The 17,591-nt window shown below is 50.5% G+C and overlaps 2 protein-coding genes and 1 long non-coding RNA gene across 7 annotated transcripts in view; 2 read left to right on the top strand and 1 right to left on the bottom strand.

Annotated features, from left to right (window-relative positions):
- The window catches only part of LOC133757999 (stimulator of interferon genes protein-like), a 32,989-nt gene extending 24,310 nt beyond the window's left edge, over positions 1-8,679 (top strand). Inside the window, exons 3-12 of one of the 4 annotated variants that reach the window (XM_062189037.1) lie at positions 2,215-2,256; positions 2,618-2,668; positions 2,842-2,901; positions 3,344-3,481; positions 3,866-3,901; positions 4,519-4,632; positions 4,973-5,071; positions 5,204-5,240; positions 7,609-7,705; positions 7,906-8,679. In XM_062189037.1, coding sequence (XP_062045021.1) covers positions 2,215-2,256; positions 2,618-2,668; positions 2,842-2,901; positions 3,344-3,481; positions 3,866-3,901; positions 4,519-4,632; positions 4,973-5,071; positions 5,204-5,240; positions 7,609-7,705; positions 7,906-7,914 — 683 coding nt within the window. In that variant the 3' untranslated portion in view covers positions 7,915-8,679. The remainder of the gene's footprint in view (positions 1-2,214; positions 2,257-2,617; positions 2,669-2,841; positions 2,902-3,343; positions 3,482-3,865; positions 3,902-4,518; positions 4,633-4,972; positions 5,072-5,203; positions 5,241-7,608; positions 7,706-7,905) is intronic. The other 3 variants (XM_062189038.1, XM_062189039.1, XM_062189040.1) reach the window with 3 other exon arrangements.
- LOC133758004 (uncharacterized) lies at positions 133-15,756 on the bottom strand. Of its 2 annotated transcripts, none has more exons than XR_009865749.1 (3): positions 14,943-15,755; positions 12,936-14,193; positions 133-699 (listed from the first exon to the last, which is right to left on the bottom strand). It is a non-coding gene; the product is annotated as an uncharacterized LOC133758004 (long non-coding RNA). The 2 variants fall into 2 exon arrangements; XR_009865750.1 differs by lacking the exon at positions 133-699 and adding an exon at positions 11,477-12,313 and having other exon boundaries at positions 14,943-15,756.
- Positions 15,578-17,591, top strand: part of DNAJC18 (DnaJ heat shock protein family (Hsp40) member C18) — a 28,613-nt gene continuing 26,599 nt past the window's right edge. The window contains exon 1 of the mRNA XM_062189042.1: positions 15,578-15,709. Coding sequence (XP_062045026.1) covers positions 15,670-15,709 — 40 coding nt within the window. The 5' untranslated portion in view covers positions 15,578-15,669. The remainder of the gene's footprint in view (positions 15,710-17,591) is intronic.

The following is a 17,591-nucleotide window of genomic DNA, read 5'->3' on the forward strand; positions in this document are numbered from 1 at the left end:
GCTTCTTCCTGGTCTCCTATGTGGGTGCAGGGGCCCAAGGGCTTGGGCCAACTTCAACTTCTTTCCCAGGCCATAGCAGAGAACTGGATTGGAAGTGGAGCAGCTGGGACTCGAACCGGCACCCATATGAGATGCCGGCACTGCAGGTGGCGGCTTTACCTGTTATGCCACAGTGCCGGCTCCAATTAAATATTTTTTTAAGATTTATATATTTATTTGAAAGTCAGAGTTATTCAGAGAGAGAAGGAGAAGCAGAGAGAGAGAGAGAGAGAAATGTCTTCCATTCATTGGTTCACTCCCCAACTGGCTGGAACTGCGCCGATCCGAAGCCAGGAACCAGGAGCTTACTCCGGGTCTTCCCACGCGGGTGCAGGGGCCCAAAGACTTGGGCCATCTTCTACTGCTGTCCCAGGCCATGGTAGAGAGCTGGATTGGAAGTGGAGCAGCTGGGATTCGAACCAGCGCCCATAGGGGATGCTGGCATTGCAGGTGGTGGCTTTACCCTCTACGCCACAGTGCCGGTTCCATAAACTTATCTTTCAATTCCATTTTCCCATAAACTTGTTGAGGTATCCTCACAGATGCTTTCAGGATGTGCCTTGGATTAAAACGTTCTCTGTGGCCTGGGGTTCCTGCCGGTTTTAATTTCCCTCTTGACTCTCCTTCCAACAAAGGAATGGGGATGTCAGAGATGGCGACCTGGAAGAAACACAGCCCAAGGTTTGGGCAAACTTGGACTTGGAAACAATTAATTACACACTATTCAAGTGATAGCCCAACAGAGGAAGGCAGTGGCCTAGAGAAAATAAACAGACCAGCAGGCTGGGGTGGGCCCTGGCACCTGGCCTCCTCTGTCCACCAGGCCCAAACTTGGTGTGTCCCTGGTGGTGAGAGGCCAAGGGAGCTGGAGGGCCAGGATGGGGGTTGAGGGCTGGGGGCTGCAGTCTCAGCCCGAGTGCAGGAACGGGAACCCAGCTGGGCGGCTCCACTTCCCCACGTTGTTTTCCTTTCACATTGTTCACAAGTTTCAAGAATGATTTCATTGTGGAAAATGAGCAAATACAATCTGACCTTCCAGGTCCCATATAGACAGTGGGACACACACATGGGCTCACGAGCACATACACATGTGTACATAGAGGCCCATACCATTCACATGTACATCCACAGAAGTCAGTGAGGGCTATTGATGGGAGATTCCTGATCACTGACTCCTCTCTGGGTTTGGCCAGTGCTGACCATTGTAGCTTCTGCCTGTGAGAATGAGTTGGTTGCTCGTTCTACAGCTTCCCTGCCCTCCTTGTTTACCTCAGAACTTGCTTCCTGTCTAGGGACCCACCCTCAGCTGTGGGACAGAGAGGCCAGATGCAAGCCCTCATCTCCAACCTCTTTTTACTCATTTTCCTATCTCGCCATCCTCTCCCATGAGGACAGGGCCAGGATGACAGTCTCCAGAGGGAAAGCAAACTGCCCAGTGGGAACAATGGATATGCCTTAACCTAGAGAACTGGTCATGCTCCTTGTCTAGACAAGGCAGGTCAATGGCCCTCTGCCTTGGGCAAGTCACTAGTTAAAAATCACCTTCCACTGACCTTGTGTCAGGCTGGTATGATAGTCACAGAGGACTGAAGAGACAGGAAGGACGTGGGGACTCTGACCATGAGGTAGTAGTGATGGCACAGTGGAGTCAACAGTCTCAGAGCAAGCCAGCACCATAAGCTGAAGCCCACACATCCTTCAGCCCTCTGTCAAGTGCCTGCTTTCCAGCATGGGGGTCTTGGAAAGCCAAACGGCCTCTCTGGGCTCTGTGCTGGCAGCAACTTACCAAGGGAGTCATGTCTGGGTTTTGTTTTGTTCTGTTTTTGTTTTATTCATCTTATTTGAAAGGCAGAGAAGCAGAGACAGATAGACAAAGTTCCATCCACTGGTTCACTACCCAAATGCCTACAACAGCTGGGGCTGGGCCATGCCAGAAGCCTGAGTTTCAGAAGCCTGGAACTTAGTCTGGGTCTCCCCCATGGGTGGCAGGGACCCAAGGACTTGAGCCATCACCTGCTGCCTCTCTGGGTGCACAACAGCAGGAAGTTAGAATCAGAAGCAGAGGCAGGACTCAAACCCAGACTCTCCAACACAGGATGTGGGCATCCCAAGTAACTTCTTAACCACTGTGCTAAATATCTACCCCTAGACTCTGTGTTTTGCTTTCTCTTACAGGCCACAGCTCCCAGCCTACCAGACAGACCTCTAGACCTCAGGGTAAGACTGAACATGCAGGGCCTACTCCAGCATTTGGGCCTAGGAGCTCAAGAAGGGTGAGAGGAGCTGTAGTCCAAGTTAGCACTGACCTCAGGTGACTAGGACTAGCGACAGAGCTCCCAGGAGCTCGTTCAAAGTTGAGCACATCTTGGAATCTTCTTTTCAGCCTTGCCCAGTCTAGCATGCCTTGAAAGATGAGAGAGATGAATGGTGGCAGGGGCTGGGGGGGGGGGGGGAGGACAGAGGCGGAAAGGGTATATGATAGACAGAAAGACTAGAAAATGTCAGATATAGAGAAGAAATGAGAGAAACTAAGCAAGGGGAGGCAGTAGACCTCTCAGCCTCAGATGATCTATTTCAGGAGCATTCAGCAGTCCAAGTCTGACCACAGAGCCAATTTCTGCCACCATAGGTGAGTGAGTGTGATTGCCAAGGAGCCAATCTCCTACCTCTTCCAACCAGCACTGCCTGCCCCAAGCCCAGTCATTCAGACCTGCTTGGATCCCAGGGCTTTCTGGGTGGGTTAGGTATGGTGTCACCAAACCTGCCCCACCTCCAAGTCCCCATCTGCCTCTGTTCTGGCAGGAGATGTCGCCTCCTCACAGCCCAACAGCCCAAGCCCTCTGTCTACCACCGCTACCACAGGTACTCTGTCATTGACACAATAGGTGCCACCCACAGAGGGCGCCATGGGGAACAGGACACAGTTGCTGCCCTAAAGGAGAATGTATAGTAGGGGAGTGGACAATTAACAGGCTTCCCACTGATGATGCCAAAGCCAAAGGCACTGTGGGAGTGCACACGGCAGATGTCAGTCACTGCAGACATAGGGGTCTGGAAGGATGCTCAGTGAGCGGCCCCAAGGCAGAATCTGAGAAGGAGTCAGATGAACAGGTGGAGGCTGTGGGGTGGAGGGTGGAGGAGGCCCAGGGATTTGCACTGGCTAAGGCCCAGAAGTGAACAAGAGAATGGCCCCTTCTGGCTGTGAAGGCAGTACAGAAAAGGAGGCTTGGAGACTAAAGAGCCCTCCCAGTGACCATGATGGCTGAGGCCCTGCCTGGGCCCATGTGTGCTTCCTGATCCACAGTGGCTTCAAGGAACATCTCCCTGGCCCCCCTGGTAGTGAATGAAGCCATAACGCCAAGGTCGAGCCTTGTGGACAGTCACTCTGCATCCGTGCTGGGCCTGACTCAGTCCCAGCCACAGAAGCACACATCAGGACTTGGTGAGTACCCCGGGCAGGTGGGGGTGGGGTTAAGGACACTGGGTTACATCTGGGTAGGTTCCTTCTTTTTCTCTTCTGGGGGCCCAGGTGCTATCCCCAAATTAGGGGTCTTGAGGCCAGGATCCATATCAGTGGCACCCTGGTTTGGGAAAGAATGAGAGAGGTTTCAGGGGAACAGTGAAGGTACAAGGAGCCTGACTTGGGACCAATAAAGGCATAGATAGAAGGGAAGAGGAAGGAGACCCCAACATGAGGGAAACGGAAGGCATGAAATGTTAGGAAGGGGCTTGACCCTTCTCAGGGTGGCTGGCCTTCATGCACCTCCGGGGGAACTGGGTGGGTGGTGGACACCCTCCATCTCAGCCATGCTTTCTCACGTTACAGACACAGGGGCCCACCGTGGTGGCAGTACAAGCAGAGGTATGTCCTGCCTGTGCTCACAGTGGAGGAGATTGGGTGGGTACATCTGTGACTCTTTCTCATCCTATGCCTTGGCTCTTGGATTTTCTATTCTCCCAATCTCATTTGGGAGGGAGGAGGTGAGGACAAGTAAGAAAAGGGTACTGCAATCAGGCTTGAAATACAGGGAGTAGAATAGGGGAAGGAAAGGGTGACCACACCACATATTCAGAGGGCCAGAAACCGTGTCCCTTCACTGACAGCCTGGCTTGTTGGATCAATGCCAGGGGATCAGCATCACATGACCTTCACTTCTTCCACCTCACTCCTCGGCCAAACCCAGTTGGCTCTCCCTTACCTGTCTGGCTTCCTGTCTCTGCAGCAGAAAACCCTTTCCTCTGGGTCCCACCAAGGGCTGGTGGGAAGACCACAGTGAGGGAAACGTCCTGAACCTTCTGGAATCCTCTGTAATCAGTACCATGATCAGCCTGTAATGCCATTCACATGACCCCCACAGCCACATGCTAACCTGTCTCCTAGTCAAAGCGGCTCAGCTGGGGGAAACGGGAGGAAAGCTAACTCTCTGATAGGCTGTGCCGGTCCTGTTCACTGATGCACCTGATCCCACTCCACTGCAGACACAGCTCAGGAGGCTACTCCCAACTCAACCACCATGACCCTGAGGACAAGGGATGAATTGAGCATCCTGCCCAGTCCCACATCAGAGACAGTGCTTACGGTGGCTGCATTTGGTGAGAGGAGGAGGAGAAGGTGGGGCGTGGGAGGGGACCCCACTGCTGGAATTTACGTGTACTCTGGCCTGGACACACAAGTTCAAATCTCACTGATTTGTTCCAAGAGGGACTGGCCAGTGAGGAAGGCCCTGGTGGGAGGGAGGCTCTTCCTCTTGGCTATGGCCAGCAGGGGAGGATGGAGCTGGCTGTGCAGCCACTCTGGGGAGGGGCAGCAGGCAGAGAGCCCATTGGTCCAGCTGTCCAGAAAGCATGAGGCTGGCATGGGCATGCTGGGCTCTTGTTGCCTTCATTTGCCTCCTCCTTGGCCTCCCCTCAGTCCAGTCCTTTCCGTGCTCAGGGGTGATCAGCTTCATTGTGATCTTGGTGGTTGTGGTGATTGTCCTGGTCAGCGTGGTCAGTCTAAGGTTTAAGTGTCGGAAGAACAAGGAGTCTGAAGGTATCTTTCCCAACACCCAGCCGGGAGCTGGGTCCCTCTGGGTTCCTTTGGGCAGGCTGTGAAGGGGAGGCTGGGCTTCTGGATTACAACCTCACAGTGTGTCCTCTGATCTGTGCCTTTGGGTTTTTACAGATCCCCAGAAACCAGGGAGTTCAGGGCTGTCTGAAAGGTAAGACTGACAGAACCCTAAGGCAGGAAAATTCTGTTGACTTCTGACTCCCCCACTCCAAGAGGGACTCCACACTTCCTGTCTCCTCCTCACACACATGCATCCCACATATATTATATACATACACACACACCACAATCCTAACAGACTCCACTGAGGCCAGGGCTAGAGGTGAGTAGGACAAGGGCAGGCCCGAAAGGAAACAATTAGGCTACTGAAGAGGGAATGAAGCTCTTCAGCCCCAGGGCTAAGCCCTATAAGCCTGTAAGGAAACTGAAGGAATTCACCTTCTAACCTAAGGAGGCATTCCCTCCAGGCTTAGGAACCACTCACTGAATACCCCAACACAATGGTATACTTAGAGCAATTTTTCAAAATAGATGTTACTTCATTTGAGACATCTGAAAAACTGAGGCTTGGGTGGACATTGTGGCACAGCAGGTTAAGCTGCTGCTTTGGATCCCATATCGTATAACAGAGTGCCTGGGATCAAGTACTACCTCTGTTTCCCATCCAGCTTCCTGCTAATATGCCTAGGAGACAGTGGAAGATGGTCTAAGTGCTTGGGTTTCTGCCACCCACATGGGAGACCCAGATGAAATTCCTAGCTCATAAAAATGACCTGAATGAAAGATCTCGGTGAATGAGATCCTAGTGGAAAGAATGGGACATCAGAGAAGGAGGTACTTTTCTCTGAAGGGAGGAAGGAACTTCCACTTTGATTATGGCCTTGTCTAAATAAAATCAGAGTTGGTGAACTCAAGAGGCTTCCATAGCCTTGGCAGCTCATGACAAGAGCCTCGGGTGATTACTGATGTCATAAATAAGAGTGTCAACTGTTAAATCAACAACGGGAGTCACTATGCACCTGCTCCCCATGTAGGATCTCTGTTTTTAATGTGTTGTACTATGAAAATTAACGGTAAAACTACTACTCAAACAGTACTCTATATTTTATGTGGCTGTGTGGATGTAGTCTGTTGAAATCTTTACTTAATATATGCTAAGTTGATCTTCTGTATATAAAGATAATTGAAAATAAATCTTGGCCAGCGCCGTGGCTTAACAGGCTAATCCTCCGCCTTGCGGCGCCAGCACACAGGGTTCTAGGCCCGGTTGGGGCACCGGATTCTATCTCGGTTGCCCCTCTTCCAGGCCAGCTCTCTGCTATGGCCCAGGAAGGCAGTAGAGGATGGCCCAAGTGCTTGGGCCCTGCACCCGCATGGGAGACCAGGAGGAAGCACCTGGCTCCTGGCTTCGGATCAGCGAGATGCGCCGGCCGCGGCGGCCATTGGAGGGTGAACCAATGGCAAAAAGGAAGACCTTTCTCTCTGTCTCTCTCTCTCACTATCCACTCTGCCTGTCAAAAAAAAAAAAAAGAAAGAAAGAAAGAAAGAAAGAAAATAAATCTTGATGAAGAATGGGATGGGAGAGGGAGTGGGAGATGGGATGGTTGTGGGTGGGAGGGAGATTATGGGGAAAAAAGCTGCAACAATTCAAAAGTTGTACTTTGTAAATTTATATTTATTAAATAAAAAAAAATGGGACGGCACTGCGGCTCAATAGGCTAATCCTCCACCTGTGGCACCGGCACACCAGGTTCTAGTCCCGGTCAGGGTGTTGGATTCTGTCCCGGTTGCCCCTCTTCCAGTCCAGCTCTCTGCTGTGGCCCAGGAAGGCAGTGGAGAATGGCCCAAGTGCTTGGGCCCTGCACCCCACGGGAGACCAGGAGAAGCACCTGGCTCCTGCCATCGGAACAGCGCGGTGCGCCGGCCGCAGTGCGCTACCGCGGCGGCCATTGGAGGGTGAACCAACGGCAAAAGGAAGACCTTTCTCCCTGTCTCTCTCTCACTGTCCACTCTGCCTGTCAAAAAAAAAAAAATAAAATAAAAATAAAAATTAAAAAAAATAAAAAATAAAAAAAATTGAAAAAAGAAATTCCTAGCTCATGGCTTTGGCCTGACCCAGATCTAGCTGTTGTGGATATCTGGGAGAATAAACTAGTAGAAGATTCTCTCTCTCTCTCTCTCTCTCTCTCTTCCTCCTCCTCCTCTTTCTCTATCTCTTTCTCTGTCTCTCTGCCTTTCGAGTAATAAATAAATCTTTAAAAAATGTCATCTCTAAAAAATAAAGTTGAGGCTTAAAAGATGTAATTTGGTAGAGACCAAGGAAGCAGTAAGTAGTAAAACCAAGATTTAAGTATCAGTGTTTGGGGCTTCAAAGCACACTCTCATCTCACCACAGTCCACCACCAGCAGACAGATTTTTCAAAACAGAGGTCTAAGGTTCAACAAGCCCAAGGTTCCTTGACTCCCCATTGCCCTTCTGTCACCAACGCTCCCTGTAACCAACTACTTTCCCATCCCAGCTGCTCCACAGCCAACGGAGAGAAAGACAGCATCACGCTGATCTCCATGAAGAACATCAACACCAACAATAGCAAAGGATGCCCCTCAGCAGAGAAGGTGCGCTTTCCTGTTTCCTTCCTTCCTTCTCCAAACTCTCCTCCGCCTCCCTGTCCTCCCTCTTCTCTCCTTTGTCCTTCTCCTCCCACCCCTACCCCCTCTCAGGAAATCTGTTCAAGGGCCCAGGCTCTTTTTCCCTCCTCCCTATCCTGCTGCTCCCAAGAAGCTCACCCTTCCCCATGATGTATTTATTTTTGCAGGTTCTTTAAGAGTGATTTTGGGTCCCCTTGAGCCCAAGGATCATGCAGCTGCCCTGTGCCTGTGAAGAGATGGGACTGGAAGAGGCGATGGACTACACCAAAGTTATCTGATTGTGTTGAGTCTGCTCAGATCTAAAGGACACGGGCACACCTCCACACTGGGGAGATACTTTTCCAAATGGACAGCCACTCTAGAAACATGGCCAGCTCCTTCCACTTCCTCAGAGTCAAAGGAAAGAGGAGTTGAGAGAGCAAGAGCAAGGGAAAGAACTGATCCTTTCTGCTTTGCATTAAAATTATTTTCTGGCCTGCAGTCTGGTTTCTGTTCAGGTCACACTCCTATGTTTGTTTCTTAACAAAGCATCTTTGGGGCTTGCTTTCCCAGGCCAGGCATGTGTGTAAGTTTCTGTCCCCTTGGGCAGCTCTGTGAGAACCATGGGCAGTCGAGGGGAACTTCTGTCAGGTCTGCCTCCATTCACTTGTGGTGTTACTGAGAGCTGAGGCCATGGACCAACCACTTGGAGAGAAGAGGGAAACAAGGGGCTATAAACAGAGATTGACCATCACCAACAAAGAAGTTTTAAAACCACAGAATGAGAGCATGGGGGGCCCAAAACATTTGACTATGAAACTCCAATGGTGAGAGCCGAATGATCTGCAGGCAAATGCTCTTGGCTTACTCCAGGGTAAGCTGGCGTCACTTTGGTCCTAGCCATGGGATAAGGACTGGGAAGGTTTGCTGCAAGGACAGGTCTATAGCTTTATAAAGCAAAAACGCACCCACATTACCCCGGAAAGCTATTACCTTTGTGTCCTAGAAACAGAATAAAGGATTGCAGAAATACTCTAAAGTAATTTAAAGAGAAGGAGGTGGGGTGGGTGTTTGCCCTAGTGTTTAAGACACTACCTGCGGCCGGTGCCACGGCTCAACAGGCTAATCCTCCGCCTAGCGGCGCCAGCACACCGGGTTCTAGTCCCAGTCGGGGCGCTGGATTCTGTCCCAGTTGCCCCTCTTCCAGGCCAGCTCTCTGCTGTGGCCCGGGAGTGCAGTGGAGGATGGCCCAAGTGCTTGGGCCCTGCACCCGCATGGGAGACCAGGGGAAGCACCTGGTTCCTGGCTTTGGATCAGCGCAGTGCGCTGGCGGCGGCCATTGGAGGGTAAACCAACGGCAAAGGAAGACCTTTCTCTCTGTCTCTCTCTCTCACTGTCCACTCTGCCTGTCAAAAAAAAAAAAAAAAAAAAAAAAAAGACACTACCTGCATACCATATTGGATTGCCTGGGTTCCAGTCTTGGATCTGCTCCCTACTCTAGCTTCCTCTTAATGCACATCTTAGGAGGTAGTAGATAATGGCTCAAGTACTTGGGTCCCTACTACCCATGTGGGAGACCCGATGAAGTTCCAGGCTCCTGGCTTCAGCCATTTGGAGAGTGAACCAGCGGACGGAAGATCTTTCCCTGTCTTCTCTTTTTTGATCTGCCTTTCAAATTAATTAAATTTTTAAATTTTAAAAGATGTATTTTTTTGTTTGTTTGTTTCTTTGAAAAGTAGTGGGGAGAGAGAGAGAGAGAGAGAGATCGAGATCTTCTATCTACTGGTTCACTCCTCAAATGTTTGCAGCAGCCAGGGCTGAGCCACGCTGAAGCCAGGAGCCAGGAGCTTCTTCCAGGTCTTCCAAATAGATGACAGGGGCCCAAGCACTTGGGCCATCTGCTACTGCTTTCCCAGCCCACAGCAGAGAGCTGGATCAGAAGTAGAGCAGCTGGAACACGCACAAACCAGAGCCTATATGGGATGCCAGTGTCCCAACCCACAGTGCCACAAAGCTGGCCTCTAAGAATTTTTAATAAAGAGAGGGAAAAGAAAGGAAGTACTTACTTTTTTTTTTTTTTTTTTTGGACAGGCAGAGTTGACAGAGAGAGAGAGAGAGAGACAGAGACAGAGAGAAAGGTCTTCCTTTGCCGTTGGTTCACCCTCCAATGGCTGCTGCGGCCGGCGCGCTGCAACCAGCGTGCCACGCTGATCCGAAGGCAGGAGCCAGGTGCTTCTCCTGGTCTCCCATGGGGTGCAGGGCCCAAGCACTTGGGCCATCCTCCACTGCACTCCCGGGCCACAGCAGAGAGCTGGCCTGGAAGAGGGGCAACCGGGACAGAATCCAGCGCCCCGACCGGGACTAGAACCCGGGGTGCCGGAACCGCAAGGTGGAGGATTAGCCTATTGAGCCGTGGCGCCAGCCTGTACTTACTTTCTTAATAAAGGCATGCCTACCAGGACACTGGCTTGGAAATTAATCTTGTCCTGGGGAGAATCCAGGGGAATCATCTGAGTGTATCTACAGGGAGCACTTAACTTTATAAGCAGCTGCTAAGGAGCAGTTTAGAACTCAGTAGAACACAACTTATTCACTCTTCAGCATATATGCTACTGTTTTTTTCTGGTTTAGATTTCACAAAATTATATGAGAAAGGAAAGCCTAGAATAAAAAGTTTCATTCTCTCTGCCTTATCAAGACTATTAAAGTAGGGTTGTTATGGTGCAGCAGGTTAAGCCACTGCCTATGACACCAGCATCCTATAAGGCTGCTGGTTCAAGTCCTGGCTGCTCCACTTCCAATCCAACTCTCTGCTCATGCACCTGAGGAAGCAGTAGAAAATGGCCCAAGTGATCGGGCCCCTGCATACACATGGGAAACCCGGATGAAGTTCTAAACTCCTGACTTCAGCATGCCTCAGCCCCTGCCATTGAGGCCATTTGGTGAGTAGACCAGTGGCTGGAAGATCTGTCTCTGTAATTGTGCCTTTCAAATATATAAATATTTTTTTAAATGTTATTAAAGACCAAAAGCTGTACCCATGAAATTTATATTTATTAAATAAAAGCTTTCTTAAAAAATAACAAAAGATCTTTTCACTCCAGAGCATATTCACCTGCCAAATATTTAAATGAAAGGCAATTCTAAGGAAGCATAACTACACATCATTCTGTTATTTTATTTTATATCTATGGCCATAAAAAAAAATTTCCTCCTATAAGATGACAGGCATAATAATGCTATTAATCTAAATTAAAAGGCAATATTTTTTCTGAAAAGAAAAAAGCCATTAAAGAAAGACTGAGAAAATCTACTAGTTTATAAATTCCTCTAGGCAAGGTGTGTCACCTTCTAATGTCTTTAGCTCCTGTGTGGCACACAACACCCAGCACATCCTGGGTAATGAAAACTGGCTGGGGGGGGGGGGGCAGGTGCTTGGCACAGCAGTTAAGATGCCACTCGGGATGCCCATATACCATATAGAGTGCCTGGGTTCAATTCCTGAATCTGGTTCCTAGCTCCAGCTTCCTCCTATGGGAAGCAGCAGATGAGGATGGCTCAATATTTGGGTCCCTGCTACTGAATGGATCTGGATGGAGAGTTCTCCTGACTTCAGTGTGGCCCTCCTGTCTCTTGTGGGCATTTGAGGATGGAAGATCTGTGTCTCTGTATCACTCAAATAAATAAGTAATTTTTTAATTAAAAAATTCTTGTTTTGGTTGGAGAAAGTTGGGCTCTACCACAGATCCGAACATCCCCTTTCTCCAAACCTCATTCCTTATTTTTAAAAAATCCCCACAGATTCAACACTTAAAAATCAAAATACATTTGTTTATTTGAAAGGCATAGTGAGAGAGGGAGAGACCTACAGGTTTGGGTCAAGGTGAAACCAGAAGCCATGAGCTTCTTCTGGGTCTCCAATGTGGGTGGCAGGGGCCCAGCACTTATGCCATCTTCTGCTGCTTTCCCAGACACATTAGGAGGGACCTGGATTGGAAGTGGAGTAGCCAGGACTCAAACAGGTGCCCATAGCAGGTGCTGGCACTGCATAGCAGCTACACCACAGTGCTGACCCCAGGTTTCTTACTTTTAAAGTGAGGTGGCTGGACTATTTGGTTTCCAGTATCTTTTCCAGTTCTTAAACTCTAGATGTAAGAAAAAACACAAACTATTGAGAGGTCACTCCAGTGCAAGTCCTTGACATTGTCTGGACTTCCATTTCCCTGTGTAGTCCCACAGGGGAGTAGTCCCAGGGAAGATGATCCCTACCTGGCTCTGTCTCCCTCCAGAGGTGTCTAATAGATAAAATGCAATCAAAATTCGGAGACTCGTCAGAAGTCCAAGTCCTAGCGAGCAATTGTAGCAGACCATCCGCAGTACCACCATCCAGGCCCCGCTGTGGGTCCAAAACACTTGTTTCCCTGCTGCTGGGAGTATGAGCTGTGGGGGGCTCAAAACCAGGCAACAACTGCTGATGGGGTGGGGGTGAGGGTGAAGACCTGGACCCATTGTCTCCATTTCTTCCCCTGACCGATTCCACTTCTCTTATTCCTCACAGCTCTTGTTCCCAGGAGTTCTCACCAAGAAACCTTGGATCTGCAAAACTGAGTTTCAGAAACCATTTCCTGAGGTACCCAACTCATGACATTACTGCTACAGTACTTCAAAAAAATAATTCATATATATTTGATTGAAACCACACTTCCAGAGCACATAACTTACTAGCCAGTTGCAGTATAAAAATCCATCATGGGGATAGAACCCTCCAGGTGACCTAACAATGTCTAGCAGTGCTGGGTTCTGTTTGAATTGGTGTTGTTTTGCGAGTGCCGTGGGCACTTAGCTCAGCTGCTTCATCACCCTGGACTAATTGGGTCAAGGACATGGGTTTCACTCAAGGTAACATCTCCATTACAAGGCCACACATTTTCCCGATTCTGGACAATGTCCTGCAAATGTGAGCTGTTAGTCATAAGGTATTTATATGCATGTGGGCAGGGGCGTGACTGGCATTAATATTTTTGAGACCGAAAGGTTGTTACCCTGACACTGACACAGCAATACCACATTAGCCATGTTGATTTTCCTGTTGCTAGGCGACTTATCCTCTAGGAAGGGGTTAAGGATGAACTCACCGCTGAGTTCTGCTCTACAGCAAACTATGATACAGTGGATTCTGCTGGAGGATCCTACTATTTATGCAAACACAAGCCCTCACCTCTGCCAGGATATCCGAGTGCAGCCTGCAGCCTCTGCAGCTTCCCTGAGATCACGTCTCTTCCGTGCTGTCTAGACAACAGGATGGTGGCTGCTTACAAGGAGTCTTCCTCCTTCTCATGCGGGGCTACATGGTCCTAAAGCAGACACACGAGGCAGGATGGGGCACTTGCTGTACAGTCTTCTTTTATTTCTTCCTCCATCCTATGGAAGGACAACCAATAAACCAGCTCAGGCCCACAGGACACACGGACAGAGGGATTTTTTATCCAGTATCCTTCTTTCAGGGAAGAACAAGGAACCATCTCAAGCACACAGAGCACATAGCAAACCTCAGTATTACCAGCAAAAGTCCACTACACGTCAGCAAGTATCTTTAAAAGTTAGTGGAGAGGAAGGTGTTGTGGTGCAGGGGGTTAAGCCATGGCTTGGGGCACCTGCATCCCATATTGGAACATCTGTTCAAGACCTTCCTAGTCTGCTTCCAATCCTGCTCCCTGCTAATGACCTGGGCAACAGGGGATGATGGCTCAAGCACTTGAGTTCCTGCCCCCATTGGGAGACCCAGATGGAGTCCTTGGCTCCCGTACAGCCTGGCCCAGACAGGGCTGTTACAGCCATTTGGGGAATGAACCAGAGGATGGAAGATGTCTCTCTGTTGTTCTGCCTTTCAAATAAGTAAATAAATAAAGTTTTTAGAGTTAGTGATGAAAATGGATAGAAATCTGAGCTAGGACTTGGTAAAATGATTAAGCAGAAGAAAGATGGCTGCAGGCTTCCTTGGCCTAGTTGTGGCACAATTTCCCAAAGTCAGGCTCCTTGTGGATTTGGGATGTCTACCATTCTTTCCTGTTTGAACCTCTTTGGACACCTTCCTCCTCCTCTTTGAAAACTGCCTTGAAGATCCCAGTTCCTCTTCCTCACTTCCTTCCCCATTGTTCTTGCACTCTTTCTGCTGGCTGCTTTCCCCCTGGAAACTCTGTATCATCCCCTTTTAGGCCACAGCGGAGATTAAGTTTGACAGTGGAAAATTATTCTTGCCGACTGGTTGGGGAGCTGAAGCAAAAACTGGCACAGAAGAATTCTCAGTGTGGAGATTTGGAGTTCTAGGCTCCTGTGATGCAGTCAGAGGGAAAACATCTTCAGAACCCTTAGCTGAAGTCTAAACAAGCTGAAGGGCACATTTGCACGGCAATATCCGAGAAGGTTGCAGAGCCGAACCATTTTTTCTGCTATTCCAGGAGCAAAACATGCCAAGTCTAAAAAAGAAGTGGAGAGGAGGTTTCAGTGGATGAGGGGAGAGGGTGCTGAGGTACTAGACATCGCCAGGAGACCCCAGCTTCCCAGATCTTGTCCAGTGCTCTTGAACCTGGACTCTGTTTCTTAATACTTGCATAATTCATAGTGCTTCCACTCCATCCAGTTCCATCTACAGTGCTCTAGCACTTCCATTCTCAGCCCCTCTTGGACATCTTTGAGAGCCTCTAGAGCTGAGCCCTGTGCCCCTGGAATCCAAGCTGCATCCCACCCTCTGCTGTCCATCTTCTAGAGCAGCTGTCTAACCTCCCAGCATCAGAACTCCCCTCTTATGTTCATCTACACATGCCTCTGATCAGGTCCCTGGCTGCTGGGCACCTGTGGCCTCTTTAGGATCTTGCCTTCTGTGAAGCTGCCTGGGATGGAGGAGCTGGGCATATGTCCTGTGTCCCAGGATTCATCTGGGGTTCGGGTGAATTCCTTGTCTCTCAGTTTTAGGGCACGATACAATCTACCCAATCATCGTGGGTGATCCTTCACCCAGTACTTCAATTTTCCATCCTTTTCTCTCCTGCAGCTTTGGTAACTGCATTTAGAGGCTAAGGTGCAGGGAAAAGCAGCTTCCCAGCATGCTGTGGTAGTGTTTGGCTTCTTGTGCAACTTGTAAGTAATGATTACCAGATAGGCTGGTATTATCCGGGACCTTATGACATACACAACACACCACCACCATCACACCCTTAACACCTACAATGTCAAGCAATCCGTGATTCTGCCGCCCATGAAGAGTCGCTTTTATTCTTTGCTGGACTCCGTGAAAACCCAGGGAGGACAGGAAGAGTTCCTCATTTCCTTTTTACAGCCCGGTCCTTAAGAAGAAAGGAATGGGCTGAGGAAAAGATGGCCTCGAGTGTGGCCTCAGGAACTTCCCTCTTCTCTCTCTGAGGAACTGAGGGAGGAGAGGCGTTTCCGGACGGCGCTCGAACCCCGTAAACCACTCTCGTATTTTTCTTGGCTTTTAAGTTCCCCAGAGACGAGTTGGGCATTCCCCAAAACTCATCTCTGACTCCCCAGGGCCTAGCACAGGCTTTGCACAGACCAGCCACCGGCGTACATTTCAAACGGACAGCCCTGAGGGGACCAGCAGCCGTGCGGTGTCCACCTCGCGGGCACAGCCGCACCTCCTCGGCCGCTCCCAGGGGTGGGCAGGGCAGACGCCACTACCCCACTCCGCACACGAGGACGAGCCAGTAACCGCGCAGCTGCCAGCCAGCGTCAAGGCAACTCCCCACGTCGCCCCTCGAAGGGCCTAGCCCCGTTACCTCACAGCGTCGCTGAATGCTCGCGCGCAGAGCCTGCCGGGAGTTGCAGTCCCATATGGGCTGGACTACACTGACCAGCGTGCCCCGCGCTCTGCGCCCCCTTCTCTTTCAGCTTCGGGCTCGGGGGAGGCTCGGCGGACCTGACTAGGAACGGATATGGCGGCCACTCTGGGCAGCGGGGAGCGCTGGACACAAGGTACCGGGTGGGACACCTGGCCGGAGGGTGGGACAGGGCGGCGCTCGGGAAAGATCAGGGCTGGGACTCCTGAGGGAGCAAAAGGGCTGCGATCCGGGGCCCGAGGCGAAGGATGGAGGCTGGGAGAAGATGCTGAACCTGAGTATCGTTCCGGATGGGCTGGACGACCGCCCAGGCAGGGACCGGGAGGCTGCGGACCGGGCGGGAGCCCAGAGTACCCGGTGACGACTTGTTGCCTCCGGCCCCAGCCCCGCCCCGGCCCTTGCCCCGCCCAAGGCCCGCGGTAGCCCCCGCAGACCGCGCCCGGTGGCCGGAGGGCCCGCCGCAGGCTGCGGGCTCCAGAAGCTGGCTTCCTTGGCGCTTATTCTCGGCCATGCGGGGCCGACTGACCCTTGGTCCTGGCTTGCCCCTCCAGCCAGCATCAGGACCCATAAGCCGGCCTTTGCCATCCTGCAGGTGGGCAGAAGGTATTGGCCCCGGACCTGTAATGTGTCCCGCGTTGTGCTGATGCTGCAGTGGAAATGTGACAGGCGTGGACCCCTGAGAGTCCACTGAGAGTTTGACGGGTGAACAGCCAGCTACAAAACAGGACCATGAAGTCCTGGGCTGCACCCTGACACCCAGCCCAGCCTGCGTGTCCAGCGAGGCTCTGTGGCGAAAGTGTGCCATTATTCGTGACGATGCCTTGGAGTTAGCCAGGCCACCCTGGAGGAAGAGTGTCAAGTGGTAGTCACTGAGGGATGCGAAGCGGAAGGTGTTTGTAAAACCTAGTCCAGATCCTTCAGACAAGACTTGAGTGCTCTGCCCTCTTGGACTAGATGCCCGGGCCCCTGTTTGCCTTCCTCAGGCACTGTCTGTCATCTGTTCACTCCTCTCCCATTAAACCGCACCCTCTTTGTGGTCTTACCATTCACCCCCTGACCTATCTAGAAGTGTCTTCGTACCTATTAGTTCTGTAATTGTTAGGGCTTTTTTTTTTTTTTTTAATTTAACTCCTCTCTTCTTTATTTTTTAAGTTTTATTTCTATATTTATTTGAAAGGCAGAGTGAACAGAGAAAGAGGGAGAGACAGAGAGAATGTGAGAGGTAAAGAGAGAGAGAGAGAGAGATCTTCCATCTGCCCAAATGCTCACAACAACTTGGGCTGGGCCAGCAGCAGGACTTCCACCTGGGTCTCTCACAAGGGTGACAAGAACCCATGGACTTGGGCCATCATCTGCTGCTTCCCAGGCACATTAGCAGGAAGCTGGATTAAAAACAGAGATGGGTTTTGATTCCCTGGCACCCCAATATGGGATGCAGGTGTCCCAAACAGCAACTTACCTCCTGTACCACAGTGCCTGCCTTGCCTCCCTAATTATTATTATTTTTAAAGATTTGCTTATTTATTTGAAAGTCAGACTTAGGGAGAGACAGAGAGAGACTTTCCATCTGCTGGTTCACTCCCCAGATGGCTGCATCAGCCAGGGCTGAGCCAGGCCAGAGTCAGGAGCAAGGAGCTTCATCTGGGTCTCCCACGTGGGTGGCAGAGGCCCAAGTACTTTGACCAGTGGGTGGCAGAGGCCATCTTCCGTTGCTTTCCCAGGCTATTAGCAAGGAGCTAGATCGGAAGTGGAGCAGGTGGGACATGAACCGGTGCCCATACGGGTTGCCACAATGCCAGCCCCTGCCTTTCTACTTTAAATCTTAGAGGTGGGAGGCATTACAACAAAGAATAGTGTTTTATGCCTCAGTGTCACTCCTTACAATAGGCTTCCTCCTGGGCTACACTAAAGGCAGGTTATTGAACAGATGCTTCTTGTACCCCTTTTTTGAGGCTGATTCAAGAATATTGGCTCTTTCTCTATGTTTCCCTCTATCTTTTTCTGTGACTCTGCTTTTC

Source organism: Lepus europaeus, chromosome 4 (assembly GCF_033115175.1).
Source record: "Lepus europaeus isolate LE1 chromosome 4, mLepTim1.pri, whole genome shotgun sequence".
Classification (NCBI taxonomy): Eukaryota; Metazoa; Chordata; class Mammalia; order Lagomorpha; family Leporidae; genus Lepus; species Lepus europaeus.